We start from the raw sequence: 17192 nt of genomic DNA, 5'->3' as shown, positions 1-17192 counted from the left end.
AGTTAATCTCAGAGATGTAGGAAGAAGTTACTGTATATTTCTCAATAAAACATATTTATGGAAAAAAAAAAAGAAAGATTTTCTATGTGTATATGAACCTGGGGTTGATCTTTGTGAAGTCCCAGGAGGAGGAAGCTAGGGGAAGGTGAGAGATGTAGAAAATGTACCACGTGGTGGGAACAGCAGGTACAAAGGCCCTTGGGTGGAAGGAGTTCCTTAGAACACACAGCAAGAGGGAGGGATGAGAGGTGAGCCCACCGAAGTGAATCAGGACCAGGCTACCTGGCTTTGGGGGCCAGAAAGGGGTTCCTCGGCAGTCAGGACTGAAAGCGGAGAGAGGCCTGAGATGGCAGCCAGTGCCGTGTCATCTTTGCTTCAAAAATGAGCAGCTTCAGGGACTTCCTGGTGGTCCAGGGGTTAAGACTCCGTACTTCCAATGCAGGGGGCCTGGGTTCAACCCCGGATCTGGGAACTAGATCCCACATGCCACAACTAAGAGTTCCCATGCTGCAACTACAGATCTCGCATGCCACAACTAGGACCCAGCATAGCAAATAAATATTTTTTTAAAAACAAGCAGCTACAGGAGAGGCTGGTTGTTCATGATCATACATCCCTTGCCTGTCCTGACCCTGTCCCCAGCTTATCCTTCCCTTGACCGCACCTGAGCCCCTTCCCCCATCTCGGGGAATCCTCGGTAGTGCTACCCAACCCCACAATCTCATTAGTGAGGTGTCAGGCACAATCCTAATCAGCTTACCCAGCTGCAGGATAAATGCCCAGCCGGCACCCTGCTGAGGGAGGCCTGCCACTCACACCCATGGTCCCCTGAGACCTGCTGCCCCAGAACCTGGTGAGTAGCAACCTTCCCAGGTTGCCTTTCCTGGTGGCCACTTACCCAAGGGTGTTAGTGGGTATCTGCCTAGAGGGTGGGGAGCTGGTGGGCTTTTCACCACCATCCTGAGGTCTGGGTCTCTGGGTGGCCACCCGCTGCCCTGTTCAGAGAGGACCCCCAGCCTATCACGTCCTCTGCTCCCCATGTCAGGTGGTGGTGCAGGCTGTCCCCCAGGCTAGCAGTGGTCTCGGAATCTCAGGCCACACACCCTCCACCAACCTAAATGGGCACAAGCCACAGGCCAGGCTGGAGCCAGGGCAGCTCAGGCAGCGGTTTCCATGGGATAGCATCTGATAGTCGGAGCTCCATCAGGTCTCAGAACTGCCCCCACCAGGCCCATGGCCTGGGACTGGCGAAAGGGTCTGGCTGGGCCCACAGCGTCTGGGCCGTGAGGAGCGGGTGTTGTGGGGTTTGAGCTGCCAGGGCCACCAGACCTGCTGCTGTCCACCTTGGACCCAGTGTAGATCTGGCCCCTGATCCCCGGTTCCTCTCAGGCTGATGCTGGTGCCAGCACAGAGGCCAAAACTTAGGGAGGGGAGGTCCACAGCGGGGCCCATCCAACCCTAGGTGCCCTGGTACTCATGGCCAGGCCTTCCTCACTGGTCTTGATAGAACCAGCTGCCCTTGCCTCCCCACTGGTCTCAGCCCTTAAACTCTAGCAGGCAGCAGGCGGTGGCCCCAGACAGAAGTCAAGCATTGCAGCCCACAAATGGGGGACAAGAAAAGGGGCCACAAGAGGTGGTGCCTGGGGCATCCAGTGCCAGGGTAGCTACGGCTCCTGGCTGTGTCGTGTACTTAGCCCCAGAACCTTCTGGGCTCAACCTCCTGAGAGATTAGCGTCTCCCTCTGGTGCTAATAGGCTTAAAGGAAGGTGAGCTTCCTCTGCCCAAGGTCACCAGGGTTTAGGGCATCCAGGGGGAAGCTCTGGGGGAGAGGAGGAAGGGAGGCCACTCCATGCAGTGGGTTCAAGGACACCAGCAGGTGCTGCTGGCACCTAGCGAGTGGTGGCGGGTGGAGGGGTTGTGTTTACCAGCAGAGGGAAGACGCTGCTGGAACCAAGGCTACACAGCTACACAGTTGGGGGTTTCATTGTGACACAGGCCCCTCCCCTGCCCTCCCATTTCTCAGGCTACTTTTATGCCCCCATAAATGAGGCTGAGGGTTCCACCCCAGAGATTGGGATGGGGAATGCAGAAGGAGGAAGCCATCAGGAGGGTGCCCCTGGGGACCACCCAGCACTCTCACCCCGTTCCTGGTCCTCATTTGGGCCCCAGGTGCAGTTGGCAGAGGCTCCCCGGGGCAGGGGACTGCCGTCCAAGTCCTACTGGGGACTGGTGGGTCTCATATTGCAGGGTTTCCTCTGCTCCAGGGAGTTGAGACCTGCGAGGAGGGTTGGAAGCAGGAGGGCCCAGAGCGTGAGGGAGTCCAGAAGCTGAAGGTCGCTGCGGGATCTCTGCCAACCTGGCCATGAACCTGGAGCCACCCAAGGCCGAGATCCGGTCGGCCACCAGGGTGATGGGGGGACCCGTCACTCCCAGGAAAGGGCCCCCGAAATTTAAGCAGCGGCAAACCAGGCAGTTCAAGAGCAAGCCCCCCAAGAAAGGTGTCCAAGGGTAAGCAGAGCTGTGGGAGGGGTGGCTCTGAGAGGGGGGTGGAGGGCCCACCAGCTGTACAGGGGGGAGGGGGGCTGCACTGCGGGGGGGGGCTGGGTGGGGCCTCAGCCACCCTTTTCTGGTGGAAGGCGATCTCATCCTCCTAAGTGGGTGGGGCAGTTCTCGGGGGCCTGAGCCGGCCTGTCTCAGGGTCCCCGTTGCCTGGGGACAGGGAGGGGGGTCCTTTTTAGCTGTCATTGCTGAAAGGTCTGGAAAGCACACCCACCCACACTGTCACCCAGACACTCAACCAGCACCCCACTTACTGATGTGCATCTCTGCACACGCAGCCCTATCTGTACACACCTAGGACACACTCAGACACACCACATTCCCAGGAACCTGCACTCAAGTCCACACACGCCCCCCTCCCCCCTCTTCCTGGCCACCGGCCCTGACTGCTCTGTCCTTGCAGGTTTGGTGATGACATCCCTGGAATGGAAGGCCTGGGAACAGGTATGACAACCACAAGTGTCCACCTAGGTGCCCCCACTCGCCCAGCCCCCCACCCCAGGCAGAGGGCACCTCCCCCTAGCTGTGCTTCATTCCCTTTCCCGACTGCAAGCTTCAGACACCACCTGAGTGGGGTCGTTCCTACTCAGTGGGTGCTTGGAGGGGCTGGGAGGAACAAAGCTCTTGCTGTCCCCACCCCAACCCCCCCTCACCAGCAGCAAGGCCCACCTTGCGCCCCGCCTCCTCCAGGCCTGCTGTACCCACTCTCTTCCTGGGCAAGGCACCCATTTGATACCCCCCAGAGGTGATGTGTCCTGAGAGGAGGGCTCTACGCTCAAGGACCTTGTACTCTCACCACTGGGGTGTGGACAACAGGGCCCGGAGGGCATGGCGGCACTGGGGGCCATGGGACCCTCAACCTGCTGCCCCCTTGTCCTGCAGACATCACCGTCATCTGCCCGTGGGAGGCCTTCAACCACCTGGAGCTGCACGAGCTGGCCCAGTACGGCATCATCTAGCCCTGGAACCCCGCCCTCGGCCCCTCTACTCTGCTGCCCACCCTGACCCCCTGCTCAAGATTTCTGTGAGGAGAGCTGTGCCCCTGGGAGGTCCAGAGTGTCTGGATTGTGTCTGGAGACCCTCACAGGGCAGCAGCCTAAAGCCTCCTGGACGCTAGTTACCAGGAGCCCACCAGCTCCTTTCAGGGCACCCTCTCGGGGCAGCCAGGCCCTGCTTAACTTCCAGAAACACTGGTCCACAGACCCTCTCATCCCCAGGCTGGAAAGCTAGGGCAGGCCTCCCATTGGTGTCTGCCACACCCCGCCTCCTGGCCTGACTGTCTGGGGCTGAGAACGGGCTCCCCTCACTAGCCTTTCCCAGTTGAAGCCGTTGGGCCAGCAGGTGAATGCCAGGAGTCCTGCAGGCGTCAGACAATGAGAACCCCCTGGACCAGTCACACCAGTAGGAAGCTTTCCAACGTGGCCCATGCTCGCTGTCCTGTTTCAAATAAAGTTAGCCGTGCTCCCCACCACTTGTCTGGGGTGTGCTGTCAGTGGGGACAGGGCCCGAGGATAGCATCTGTTCAGTAGGAGTGGATGGCGCAGGCGCAGGTGGCAGGGATGGGGGGGCCTTGGCCAGGCTGAGGGGAGGAAACACGTCGGGTGCTGAGAAGGCTCCTGAAGGCTGGATTGGGGCAAGGCGGGCAGCCTCACGTACTCCAGGGACGGGAGCTTGGGTTAAGGGGAGAGAAAGCCTGTTTGCTCCCCACAGGTGAGGAGACAGGTGCAGGGAAACTGGGCCCCCCTGCCCACCCTTAGTGTCCACTAAAGCCAGACAGATGCCCACCAGCAACTCTGCAACTCCACTCCTGACCCCACAGCGGGGCACGCTGTCATATATACACATAGACCTGCACAAAACTGTCCCTACTAGCGGTCACCTTCTGGAAACTGCCCAGGTGCATGTCCACACGGACGTGGGGCTCTGTTCACACAGCAGTGACTGGGCAGTGACTCTCAAGAAGGGGGCCCCATGATCCCGTCTATGTGAAGGTCGGAAAAGCCATGAGAGCTGAAGGTAACAAAGGTCCAACAGGGGTGACCTTGGGTAGGGGACAAAGAACTCTGCTGGAGCTGGAGCTAGACCTGGTAGTGGTAGGGGATGCACAGGTGTGTAGGTGAGTAAGAAGCCTCACGCTGCCCACTTAAGGTTGGTGCAATTTACTATATGAGTGATACATCGCAATAAAACTTACACTCTGCCAAAAAAACAGACTCTGGAGGGAGAGGCCTGAGCCTCAACGGACAGGAAAGGGGGAGATGGCCCCAGAGGAGTGCAGGTGCCAGGCTATGGTGAAGACATGGGGCTTCGAAGGCTGGGCTTGGAGGTGGGACTTGGAGGCGGTTGGGAGCGGAGGTCAGAGGTGAAAATTGGAAGTGAGAGTCAAGGTGAAATTCACAGCTGGGGGCTTGGCAGCAGGATTTCATCCAGTTCTCGCCCCCCGCTCTCCCTGCTGGCCAGGTGGCTTTGCCTGGCACCCTCCGTGGGAGGCAGATGCTGGCCAGGCCGTCGTCAAGGTCTACTTACACTTGGAACAGCAGCGTTTGCAAGCAAGCAGGCAGTGTGAGGGAAAGGGAACCCTGGGAAGCTGGAAGTCAGTAGGTGGAGGTGGCCTGAGGGTTCAAGCCGTGTGTTCCTAAGCACCCAGGCAGGTTACTTTGACATCTGCCCTGGGAGGGGAGGGGAGGCCTGCGGCCCCAGACCCCATCCTTTTGGGGTCTTTTGTCCCCCCAGCTGGTCAGACCGGGACCAGTTTAGCAGAGGGTGGGACATTGGGTCTGGGGTTCCTCCGGACAGGCCCCCACTCCCTGCTACCCCCTTGTGGACAGTCAGGGCCCTCACCAGCTGGATGGCCAGCAAGAGCTCCATCCCCTGGACCAGCACGGCCACGATGGCATAGCAACCCACAGTCCGGATGTTACTGCGCAGCCACTGGAGGAGCGGCGGGCCACAGCCCTCCAGATGCACCACCCTCTGGGCCGCGTCCTCGTCCAGGCCCAGGGCCCCGAAGCCGCACTGGTCATTGACAGAGGCTCCGCCTTCCCAGGGGTCAACGCAGCAGGAGGCAGGAAGGCTGCAGGCCTGGACCCCGGGGGAGCTGCAGTTAAAGTACCTGGAAGGGCACACAGTGTCAGTCTGGAGGGCAGGTCCCCTGGTCTGGGACCCCAGTGTGAACTGTCTCTTTGCGGTTGCTTAGTCACTAAAGTTGTGCTCGACTCTTTTGCAATCCCATGGACTGTAGTCCTCCAGGCTCTTCTGTCCATGGGATTCTCCAGGCAAGAATACTGGAGTGGGTAGCCATTTCTTTCTCCAGGGGATCTTCCCTACCCAGGGACTGAACTCGTGTCTCCTGCATTGGCAGGCAGATTCTTTACCACTGAGCCTCCCAGAATGTCTCCTACCCACCTCCAAACTTCCATGGCCACACACATGCATAGGCACACAGGCATGCACGTGTGTATGCATGCAAGTACAGAGGCATGAATGCACACACACACACACACAGCATGAATCCACACTGGCATGCATGTATAGAGGCACACACATGGACACCTGTGCGTGCGCGCATGCACACACACACACAATATCCAGTTCTCTATAATTCATCCCACACCAGGCAGGCCTCTGCACATGCTTCTTGGCTAGAAGGCACACACTGCACAAGACGGTTGGAGGGAGCCAGCGTTTGATGGGGGCTGGAAGGAAGACGGCCTCGCCCCACAGATGCTGCTGAGTTGGTCTGAGCAGCAGGGTTGGAGCCGGAGAAGGTGGGTTGAGGACTGGCAGAGGCTTTTGTAGGGATCAGTGGGTTGTGGTGGGGGTGTGAGGGGCCACACTGGACAGCAACAAGGGACAGGAGGCTTGGGAGGAGCTCACAGGGCCTGGAGGGAGTGTCGCTCTTATCACCTGCTTCAGGCAGCCCTCAGGTGCCCCTGGCTTTGATTAGGCATCTAGTCAAAGCGTCCAGGGCCCTGTGAGCTGCAGGCTCATCCCTCACCACCCCCCGCCCCATACAGGCACAGTCTCATCTCCTTTAAGAGTGGGCTTCACTAAGGCTGGGGCTTGGAAACCGGTAGGCTGGGTGAACATAACAACATCAGAAAGGGCTGCCACCAACCCAAAGTCACACATGGCCACCCAGTGAGAACAAGCCTTGCGAGTGCTTGTAGGGTGCCTGGTAATCAGAAGGAAGGGCTCAGCACATCTCAGGGAGTCTCAGGTACAAGTGGCTGGTTTTCAAGAGTCTCCATGTGACTCTAAACACACACACATGTACACATACATACACACATGGTAGATGGAGAACCGTGGAGTCATAGTCTAGAGGGATGTCCTGGATTAACCTAAAGTGAAAGTGAAAATCGCTCAGTTATGTCCAACTCTTTGCGACCCCATGGACTACACAGTCCATGGAAATCTCCAGGCCAGAATACTGAAGTGGGTAGCCTTTCTCTTCTCCAGGGGATCTTCCCAGCCCAGGGATTGAACCCAGGTCTCCCACATTGCAGGCGGATTCTTTGCCAGCTGAGCCACAAGGGAAGCTGGTGGTGGTTTAGTCACTAAGTCACATTCGACTCTTGCGATCCCATAGACTGTAGCTTGCCAGGCTCCTCTATCCATGGGATTCTCCAGGCAAGAATCCTGGAGTGGGTTGCCATTTCCTTCTCTAAGGGAAGCCAGATTAACCTAAAAGTTATTTTCAATTGACACTGAGATGTCTTTTATGATGTCCTTACTGGAAAAAACAAAACAACAATCTCCAAAAATGATTTTCTACGTCTGCCAGCTGAGTTTCTCTGTTAACATCCCTGCGTGATCACGTGGCCCTAGCTGGGCCCGAGCGTGTACATGTGCAAATGTGCCTGTACGAGCGTGTGCACACGTGTGAGTATATGGGTGAGGAGCCTGTACAGGTGAGTGTGTGTACAAGTGAGTATGGGCATGTGAGTGCGGCCCGCCCCCTCTCCAGCCCTCCTCCCTCGTGGGCTCCAGGACTCACAGGTTCCGCTGCCAGTCCTGGTAGGAGGCCGCCCCACAGCACTGCAGCCCCAGCTGGACTTGGTCGATGAGGAAGCACAGGTCTGGGTCGTCTTGGTAGTGGGTGATGGCCAGGTGCAGGACGTGCTCCAGGCCATCCTGTAACTGACCCCAGAGGGCCACCACCAGGGCCCCCACCACGGCCTCCAGCACCAGGAAGGCAAGGACACCCCCGGAGAAGCAGCGCAGCAGAAAGGTGTTCTCACAGAGGGCACCCAGGCAGCCCGCCAGGCTCACCACGCTGACCGCCAGCCCACCCAGCACCAGTCCCAGCATGGGGTCTGCGGGCAGGGGGGACCCCCAACTACTCCCCAGAGACCCCTTGACAGCCAGGCCCCAGAGCCCGATGGCCAGGGCCAGCAGGCTGAGCAGGGAGAAGAGGAAGTTGGACAAGAAGAGTAGGCACTTGAGGCAGCTGCTTTCTGAGGGGAGCAAGCAGGCCAGGAACCCCCCAAGGCCTGCCCTCCAGGCCGGGTCCTCCCAGGGAGCTAGTCCTGGGCGACTGGAAGTGAGGGGGCTGCTCCCGGCGAGGGGTGATTCCTGACCTCCAGACTCCTGCAGAGGAAGAAGCAACAGGGAGGTCTCACCGTGCGACCCCCTTCACTCAGACCCTGTGACACTCAGCTGGGAGCAGGGTTAGACTCTTCGGGGGAGGAAGCTGGACAGCGGAGGTGGAAGGGGGCGTTCAGAGACCCTAGAAGCTCGGGGACATGGGTGTGGCCAGGAGACCAGGGCTCTGTGGGATGCAGGGCCTCCCAAAGACTCCACCTTGCCCTCCAGGAGGACACTCAGCCAAGTTTGGGGGCCCTGACCTTACCCAGGTAAAGAATAACGGTGTGCTAAAGGTTGGGGGTCCCATCCTCCTCTCAGTTCCCCAACAGAGGCCTGGATCACTGATCATGAGGTTGGGAGAAGCTGCCAGTTTCATTGATGGAACTTCGTCCCTTGACGGACAGTCTCCACCTCAGTTTTGCCTGTTCCCCAACCCCTCCACTGGCAGGCAGGTGTGGGAGGGCTTCTGCCCCATCTCTGTAGGGGAAGGGGCAGCAGGCCCTTGAAGTCTGGTTGTGGGAAGAATGAGGAAGCTAAGACCCCAGGCCTGGGCAGAGTCCCCAGTTTCCCAGGAAGAAATGAGCCCTTTACTCCCCACCTGTCTGATTGCATCAGAGCAGAGGAAAGAAGGGTTATTGATCAGCATCCCCCAGACCTCATGTCAGTAAGAGCAAAAGGACAAGCTGCCGACGATGTTGGCCTTCAGCCCCTTCTGCACTGAGCCAGAGCCCACCCTTCCATCACCCAGATCCACAGGGAGACCTGCCAGATCTCCTGTCTAGGGGCCATACGGGGCTGAGTGGATGGCAGCCTTAGACAGGGGGCACCAGGGAGATGAGAAGGCCGATGGGGGCTGGGTCACAGGTGGGTGGGGGCAGGGAAAATGTGGCGGTGGCCCGATGGGTGATGGCCCCTGGGTGTGTGCTATCCTTGGGGTGTGGATGCACCCCACACCATGTTAAACACAAGGGCAACGCTGGGTCACCTTTCAGGGTCGGAACTGGGTGCTGGGGGTGGTTCAGGCACCTGATTAGTAAAGCACCACCCCAATCTTGGCAGCAGGGCATCCGCCTCCCCAGTACACAGTGGGGCTCTGGGTGGGGTCGGAGAGAGAACACCCCCAATCCTGGCAGTCATTGCTTACCTGGGACAGCAGGGGGCTCCTTTCCCCCTCCTCCATCCTTCCCCAGGACAGGTGTGCTGAACCCTGCTGGCTTCTCTGGCTGGGACACCAGGCCTGATGTTGCCTGTGGCCTTGGCCGCTCTGTGAGCTGTGAGCCCCACCGGGATGCCGTGGTCACGACCAGATCATGTGAGGAGTCATATTTTAGGGCTTAACACAGCCTCTGCTTGTCGAGATGCAGAGAATTCTTCCTGAGCCCAGATTCTTGGCCTTGCTCTGTGCAGGCATGACGTGGGAGCTGTCAGGGGGCTGGCCTCGTGGTCATCGCCAGAGGGTCCGGGTGTGGACAGCCTGGCAGATTCAGTGCTGCCCCTCAGCTCAACTGGAGGATCAGATCCTGGGCCCCAGTAATAGCCTGGGAGACCAGCCCACAGCTTAATGCCAGTTTATCCTCTGACTTATTCACTGAAAGAAAGAAATTATATATATATATATATATGTATGTATATATATAATGAATATGAGTTTGAGAAAACTCCAGGAGATAGTGAAGGACAGGGAAGCCTGGTGTGCTGCAATTCATGGGGTTGCAAAGGGTCGGACACAACTTAGCGACTGACCAACATAATTATATACATACATATATAAATGCTGCTGCTGCTGCTGCTAAGTCGCTTCAGTCATGTCTGACTCTGTGCGGCCCCATAGACGGCAGCCCATGAGGCTACCCCGTCCCTGGGATTCTCCAGGCAAGAACACTGGAGTGGGTTGCCATTTCCTTCTCCAATGCATGAAAGTGAAAAGTGAAAGTGAAGTCGCTCAGTCATGTCCAACTCTTAGCAACCCCATGGACTGCAGCCCATCAGGCTCCTCTGTCCATGGGACTTCCCAGGCAAGAGGACTGGAGTGAGGTGCCATTGCCTTCTCCCCATATATAAATATATACATATAATTACGTGTGTTGTGTGCCTAGTTGCTTCAGTTGTATCTGACTCTTTGTGGCCCCATGGACTGTAGCCCGGCAGGCTCCTTTGTTCACGGAATTCTCCAGGCAAGACTACTAGAATGCACAGCCTTTCCCTTCTCCAGGAAATCCTCCCGACCCAGGGATTAAAGTCCAGTCTCCTGCATCCCAGGCAGATTTTTTACCGTTTGAGTCACCAGGGAAGCCCATAATTATATACAAATGTATGTATGTATATTTGAAGTGCCTTTTTATTTTCACATGTCACTGGGTAAATTATATCCTTCTTGGTTTTAAGGTACCCGGCATCCCTCACCCTCTGAGTTTCTCAGCAGCAGGACTTTGTCAAGGTCACTATTGGGCCCTAGAGCTCGGAAGGACCCTGACCATACAGCACAGAACAGACAGAGGTGTGCTCCAGGCTCCCTGAGCCTGCATCATCTGCCTTCTCACCCTGCCTGCCTTGCTTGGATGCAGTGGGAAGACTGGCTCAGAGCAGGACCCTACCCCCACCAACTCTGCAAGACCCTGGGCATGAACCTCCACAACTCCTGAGTCCAGCTTATGGACTGCATGAGACTATGATGTGTGTGGATACTGCTGTTGGCTGCTAGAGCCCTGAGACCGTGGAAAACAGAGGCTGCCAGGAGCCCCTCTGCAAACACATTTGCATGGCAGGAGAAAGGGTGGTCTCTGGGGGGTTTGTGTGCCCTGTCCTGTCTCCATCATCCTCCCCACTCCTTTTCTCAGCTTCTGCTGTTTGATGTTTTAGCCCATCTCTTTTCCTTCCTTACTCACCACTTTACAATCCAGACACATGGGCTGCTTGCTGGGCCCTGATCAGCCTGGCACTGATGGTCCCTGACCTATGCCATCCCCTGAAATCTCTTCCTGGTGTCCAATTCCAGACTAGTATGGCCCAGGGAGCACTTTTTATTTTTATTTGCTTTATCTTGTCCTTTAAAATATACATATATATATATATATATATATACACACACACACACACACATACTTTATTTATACTTGGTTGCTCTGGGTGTTTGTTGCTGTGTGGGCTTTACTCTAGTTGCAGCAAGCAAGGGCTACTCTCTAGTTGTGGTATGCAGGCTTCTCTTTGCAGTGGCTTCTCTTGTTGCACGGGCTTCCCTGATAGCTCAGTTGGTAAAGAATCCACCTGCAATGCAGGAGACCCCGGTTTGATTCCTGGGTCAGGAAGATCTCCTGGAGAAGGGATAGGCTACCCACTCAAGTATTCTTGGGCTTCCCTGGTGGCTCAGCTGGTAAAGAATTCGCCTGCAATGCAGGAGAACTGGGTTTGATCCCTGGGTTGGGAAGATCCCCTGGAGAAGGGAAAGGCTACCCACTCCAGTATCCTGGTTTGGAGAATTCCATGGACTGTATAGTCCATGGAGTCATAAAGAGTCGGGCAGGACTGAGCGACTTTCACTTTCTCTTGTTGCACAGGAGCACGGGTCTAGGACACATGGGCTTCAGAAGCTGTGGCTCCCAGGCTCTAGAGCACAGAAGTTGTGGCATGTGGGCTCAGTAGTTGTGGCTCTCAGGCTCCAGAGCACAGGCTCAAGAGTTGTGGCACATGGGCTTAGTTGCTCCTCGGCATAGGGGATCTTCCCAGACCAGAGATCAAACCTATGTCTCCTGCATTGGCAGGTGGATTCTTTACCACTGAGCCACCAGGGAGGCTCCCATCTGTGTTTTTGCTTCAGGTTCCTCACTAGGGGCTCCCATAATAACTACTCCTTGGAGCCCAGCCTAAACTCGGGCAGAGGGCCAGCTGAGTGTTAAGCCACTGAATTTTGGGAAGGTTCATTACACAGCAGCATTGTGAGCACAAATGACTGACACAGAGTTTATTCTCTGTCAGGGACTGGTCTGCAGTGCAGAGCCCTGCAGTATAGAGTGATGAAAGTTGACGATCCCCCATCATTAGGTGCTTACATTCAAGTACAGGGGAAGTCAGACAGTATGTGGAGAAACAAGCAAATATGTGCTCTTTTATATGGTCACGAGTGTCATGAAGCAAGGAAAGGAAATAGTGGTGATGTTGTCTTATATAAGGTGATCAGGAAGGCCTCACTGTAAGGCTCTGGTTCCTAGGTATACACCCAGAAGTATTGAAAACAGGGACTCAAACTAATACATAGATATACAGGATCATAGCAGCCAAAAGATGGACACAACGCAGGTGTCCATCAATGAAGAATGGACAAACAAAATGTGCTCCATACATGCCATGGAATATGTGTGCACGTGTGTTTAGTTGCTTCAGTCATGTCTGACTCTTTGTGACCTGATGGACTATAGCTCACCAGGCTTCTCTGTCCATAGGATTCTCCAGCAAGAATACTGGAGTGGGTTGCCAAGCCCTCCTCCAGGAGATCTTCCCAAGACAGTGATCAAACCAGTATCTCCTGCAGCTCCTGCACTGCAGGCAGATTCTTTACCACTGAGCCACCAGGAAGCCTACCATACTCAGCCATAAAATAGAAAGAAGCTCTAACACAGGCTACAATACGGATGAACCTTGAAAGCATGATGCTCAGTGAAAGAAGTCAGACACAAAAGTCCACATATTATGTGATTCCACTTGTAGAATAGGTAAAGCCATAGGGACAGAAGGTAGGTTAGTGGTTGCCAGTGGTTGGGGAAGGGGGAAACGGCAGCCACGGCTGAATGAGTGGGAGGTTTCCTTCAGGGGTTGATGAAAACTTTAGGACTAGATAGAGAAGGTGATTGTTCAACATCGGGAATGCACTAAAGGACAGTGAGTTTTCCCCTTTAGAATGGTTAACTGTATGTTCTGTGAATGTCATCTCAATTTAAAAAAAGAAAAGAGGGACTTCCCTGGAGGTCAAGAGGCTAAGACTCTGTGCTCCCAATGCAGGGGGCCCAGGTCCGATCTCTGGTCAGGGAACTAGATTTCACATGTCACAAGTAAAGAGTTTACATGCTGCAACTAAAGATCCTGGCATGCCAGGATCTAATACCCCTGGTATTGCAACTAAGGCTCCGTACAGCCAAATAAATAAATAAATATTTTAAAAATTTTTAAAAAAGGAAAAGAAAAGAACAAGAGGACTGAGAAGAACCTGAAGGAAGAGAGGGAACGAGCCTCATAGATTTTCTTGGGACAAGGCCCCTGTGAGGATGACTTTAGGAAGGTCACCCAGGAGTGTCTCAGGATCCAGACCTGCAATGGAAGCAGCATGGCACAGGCGGAGGGAGAAGGTGAGCAATCAGACAATCCCAATAAAGGCCTCAGGGATCCTCGCAGCTGGGATGGCCTGCAGAATTGTACCAGACCGAGACATGGGGGTGGGCCTTGCTAACCATTGCTGTTATTGGGCATGAGCTGCCTGGGGGAAGGGACTGTGATCTGGAGTAAGCTAAGTCCCCAAAGGAGAGCTCAGCCAGTGCTGCCAGCAGCTTTGGTCCTGAGTGGGGGTCTGGGCAGTGCCTTCGGCACACGCCAGGCTGACGTGCAGGAAGAGCGTTTCGGGCACATGTAGTACCTTAGGTGGGAACAAGCCTGGAAAGTCTGAAGGATGGCTGTCTTCAAATTTTTCTCCAAGTGAGATGAGGAGATGACAGGTGTTGAGTAAGGTGCATCCAATTTGACAAAAGGACCACTCAGGCTGCTGTGCTACGGGCAGAAGGTCAGGGATAGGACGGGAGCTGGAGGTCAGGTTCGGTGTAGCCAGACCGTGGCTCGTCTCTTCCTCAAGGAGGACACGTCCGGCCTCATCAGTTACTGCATCAGGCTTCAAAGCAGGCTCTCAGGAAGATGGCTGTCACCTCTCTGGCTCCATCTCAGCCCTGTTCTGATATTGGGTAGCCTTTGGATGAAAGTGTAGTCACCCCCACTTTTATGGGCTGAACTGTGTCCCCCTCCAAATTTCTGTGTTGAAGTCCAAACCCCAGGGCCTTAGAATGAGACTTTGAAGGTAAGGCCTTTAAAGAGGTAGTTAACTTAAAATCAGGCCATTAAGGCGGGCCGTCCTCTAATGTCCTTATAAGAAAAGGAAACTGGGACACAGAGAGACACCAGGGATGCACTTGCACAGGGGGAAGACACAGGACGAAGACGGCCATCTACAAGCCCCGGAGAGCGGCAGCAGAAGAAACCAAGCCTGATCTCCAACTTCCGGCCTCCAGAACTGTGAGAAAATAAGTTTAAGCCACTCAGTCTGTGGTATTTTGTCATGGCAGCCCCAGAAATATAACTACTAATACAACTTTAAAACGTTAATGTAATACCTTCACAGTCACACAACGGAGATTAAAAGGCAAACGGTGTAAAGGAGAACAGCATGTCTGTCAATGCTTGGACGTGACCACACCAGGAGACGTCACCACCAGGACGCAGTTTTGTCCTTCTGTGTGAGGGATACAGTCAGTATGAGAAGCATACTGTATGAGAAGCAAAAAGAGGCCGTCTTGTACAAGAAGAGCAGGACAGGGTGAGAAAGCAGGATGTGTGTTAGCAGGATAAAAACCACACACCTTGCCCCTTGATAGGAGCAACCCTATCAACTGTTCCGCCAACGTTTGTCCCGCGTCCAGCCCCCTCATGGCCACTGTGTTCTGCCCTCTGAACTAAATAAAGCCTCAGTCTCCCCAAGGGTCTCCCTGATTCTCCTCCTGCACTATTCTCTATTCAGTTTCTAGAAGAATCCTACAATGTTACACAGCGCATGCTTCCTCCACTCTCACCTCCCCAAAGACCTCCCGAACACACTTAGAATAGAATTTCCGTGTGACCAGCAAGGCGCCCAGTTCGAGCCCACCTGTCGGTGGATGAGATGCGCTCCGATACTTCCATCTGGGCTGCAGCGCAGTGTCTCTCCACCGCATGGTCAGCTGGGGGCGCCCCTCCACGCAGACCCCAGCGCGGGGCCGCCCTGCGCAGGCGCGGGCCGTTGGTGGGGCCGGAACCTGATTGCGGGGCCGGAACCTGGTTGCGCGGCCGCGCGGCCGGGAGGAGCGCGTCGGGTGAGGCACAGGACGTCGCGGCGGTGGCGGCCGGGCGGCGAAGCTGGAGCGGCGGTGGCGGCGGCGGCGGGAGGCCGGGGCCGGGGCTGAGGCCGGGGTCGGGGCTGCGAGGCCCGTGGGGCGGCAGGCGGCGGCAGCCCGGGGCCCGAGCCCGGACACGGGAGCGGCCACCATGGCCGAGAGCATCGTGAGTGGGGCGGCCGGGCGGGAGGGCGCCGGGATGAGGCAGCATATTTGCCGGCGCGGCCTGCGGAGAGGCGCAGCGGCCCGCCCTCCTCCTCCTGGGCCGGCTAGCCGGCTGGGCTCCCGACCTCCTCTCAGCTCCTCCCGTCCCCGGCTGGAGTGGGAGGCCGGGCGGTCTGAGGGTGTGGGCTGTGCCGGCCGCTCTATTCCTGGTCGCGGGGTCTCGCCGGGCGCGCCTAGAAGAGGGGCTCCGGGTTGCCGGGGGCTAAGACCCCTCCTCGTCTCCTGTCCGTCTTTCCTGCCTCCTGCCGTCGCCCCAGTGAGTGCCTTGTCACAGGTCACTAAAAGCGTTTTCTACAAATGGGGACCCCCCTCCCCGCTAGAGGAAGCTGCGAAGAAGGGAGACGGTGGACTGGCGGATGGCAAGGAGACCTTGACAGCTACCTGTCTGTAAAGGGATGTTAGATCTCATTTTGTACCCGAAGTTAGAGATTAACACACGTCCCCTTAAAGTTTTTTTTTTTTTTAAGTGAAAATCAGAAAAAAACTGGCCGTCTCTTAACTTGAGAAAAGTTCCTCTCAGAAGTCAGTGTAGCCGGAAAAAAACCCAACAGACCAGCTGAACAGAAGAATTTTTTGGTTAACTTTAAGGACCACTTGGAATTTACTGGGGGAAGCAAAAGCAGTGTGGGGTGGCAAGTCATGTTCAAAACTTGGCCTTGGGAGGGCCTCAAACAGTTTTGCCAGGTGTTGGAATAGCACGCATTCTCTCTGGATGGTCAGGTCTGCAGGAACCTCCAGCTCTGGGACTTTTAGACTTTTCCTCTAGTGAGTCCTAGCTCTGCTCTCTATTCAGGGGCCCTGGCTCCTTCTCCCCGTTTCCCAGCCTAGAGATGAGCAGAGGGAATAAATGGCCGAAAAGAAATGAGCAACTAACTCGTTTTAAAATAAGACTACCACCAATTCTTGGTAACTCATCCTAGAAATAGGTTAAGAGTTAGCACTCAAATATGCTTCCAAACTTTCTCTTGACTGTAGTATTTTTAACTGAATTGAAATACTTGTGGATAAGTGAGTTGTTTCAGAGAAAGCCACTTTTGTGTCTGTGTATAAGGCAAAGCTGTAGTGGATAGCATGGATCTCTTGCAGAATTTCTCACATTGTGAGGAATTGAAACAGATCATTCTGAAATTTATTTCAAAAGTTTATTTACTTATTTAGAAGAAGTCTTCTAAAATTTTTTGTGTAAAAACTTGATTTTTATCTTTCTAATTCTTTGACTCCCCCAAGAAGTATTCTGGGCTCACTTTCTCATAAATAGGGAGACCTAGGTTGCCAAGAAGTTAATGTGTCTCTGTTGCCTGGTTTGTCTTTTCTTGTGTATTTTACTTTATAGCCTGTGTCAGAGGCCAGGCCATAACTTCCCTCAGTATAAGTTATGTTTGTCTTTCGGAGTTAAATACTGAGCTTAGCTTGGAAATCTCGACTTCTGTGTCTTGTTGTAAACGAACAAGTAGAATAACTTCTTAAGCTTTGAAACTCTCCAGAAACGTGTAATCCTGACCTTTAACTCCTCAAGGAGTAGAGTGTCATGCTGTTGGTCCTAAGTGAACATTAAAAGCCGCAGTCACTACATCCCTCAAAGAGAAGCAGGGCTCTTGACTGCTTAACCTGCCTCAGTATTGGAGACAGATTGCAGAAACAAATAAGTGGGAGGTTACCTCATGTCCAGGCTGTGTATTAAAACATTTTTCTAGATCT

General features: G+C 54.9%; 3 protein-coding genes across 3 annotated transcripts in view; 2 read left to right on the top strand and 1 right to left on the bottom strand.

Moving 5' to 3' along the window:
- Nucleotides 1-2291: 2291 nt before the first annotated feature.
- On the top strand, nucleotides 2292-3993 carry PDE6G (phosphodiesterase 6G). The gene is made up of 3 exons (XM_055579831.1): nucleotides 2292-2508; nucleotides 2963-3003; nucleotides 3442-3993. The coding sequence occupies exons 1-3, from the start codon at nucleotides 2363-2365 to the stop codon at nucleotides 3516-3518; spliced, it is 264 nt and encodes an 87-aa protein (XP_055435806.1). The 5' UTR covers nucleotides 2292-2362; the 3' UTR covers nucleotides 3519-3993.
- Nucleotides 3994-4081: 88 nt separating this feature from the next.
- On the bottom strand, nucleotides 4082-9328 carry TSPAN10 (tetraspanin 10). Its single transcript, XM_055579593.1, has 4 exons — nucleotides 9293-9328; nucleotides 7559-8151; nucleotides 5374-5671; nucleotides 4082-4138 (listed from the first exon to the last, which is right to left on the bottom strand). The coding sequence occupies exons 1-4, from the start codon at nucleotides 9326-9328 to the stop codon at nucleotides 4082-4084; spliced, it is 984 nt and encodes a 327-aa protein (XP_055435568.1).
- A 5932-nt stretch (nucleotides 9329-15260) lies between these two features.
- The window catches only part of NPLOC4 (NPL4 homolog, ubiquitin recognition factor), a 49821-nt gene continuing 47889 nt past the window's right edge, over nucleotides 15261-17192 (top strand). The window contains exon 1 of the mRNA XM_055575360.1: nucleotides 15261-15435. Coding sequence (XP_055431335.1) covers nucleotides 15421-15435 — 15 coding nt within the window. The 5' untranslated portion in view covers nucleotides 15261-15420. The remainder of the gene's footprint in view (nucleotides 15436-17192) is intronic.

This window comes from Bubalus kerabau, chromosome 4 (assembly GCF_029407905.1).
Source record: "Bubalus kerabau isolate K-KA32 ecotype Philippines breed swamp buffalo chromosome 4, PCC_UOA_SB_1v2, whole genome shotgun sequence".
NCBI classification, from domain to species: Eukaryota; Metazoa; Chordata; class Mammalia; order Artiodactyla; family Bovidae; genus Bubalus; species Bubalus kerabau.
The sequence above is the reverse complement of the archived record's forward strand: the minus strand, read 5'-3'. Positions and strand labels throughout refer to the sequence as shown.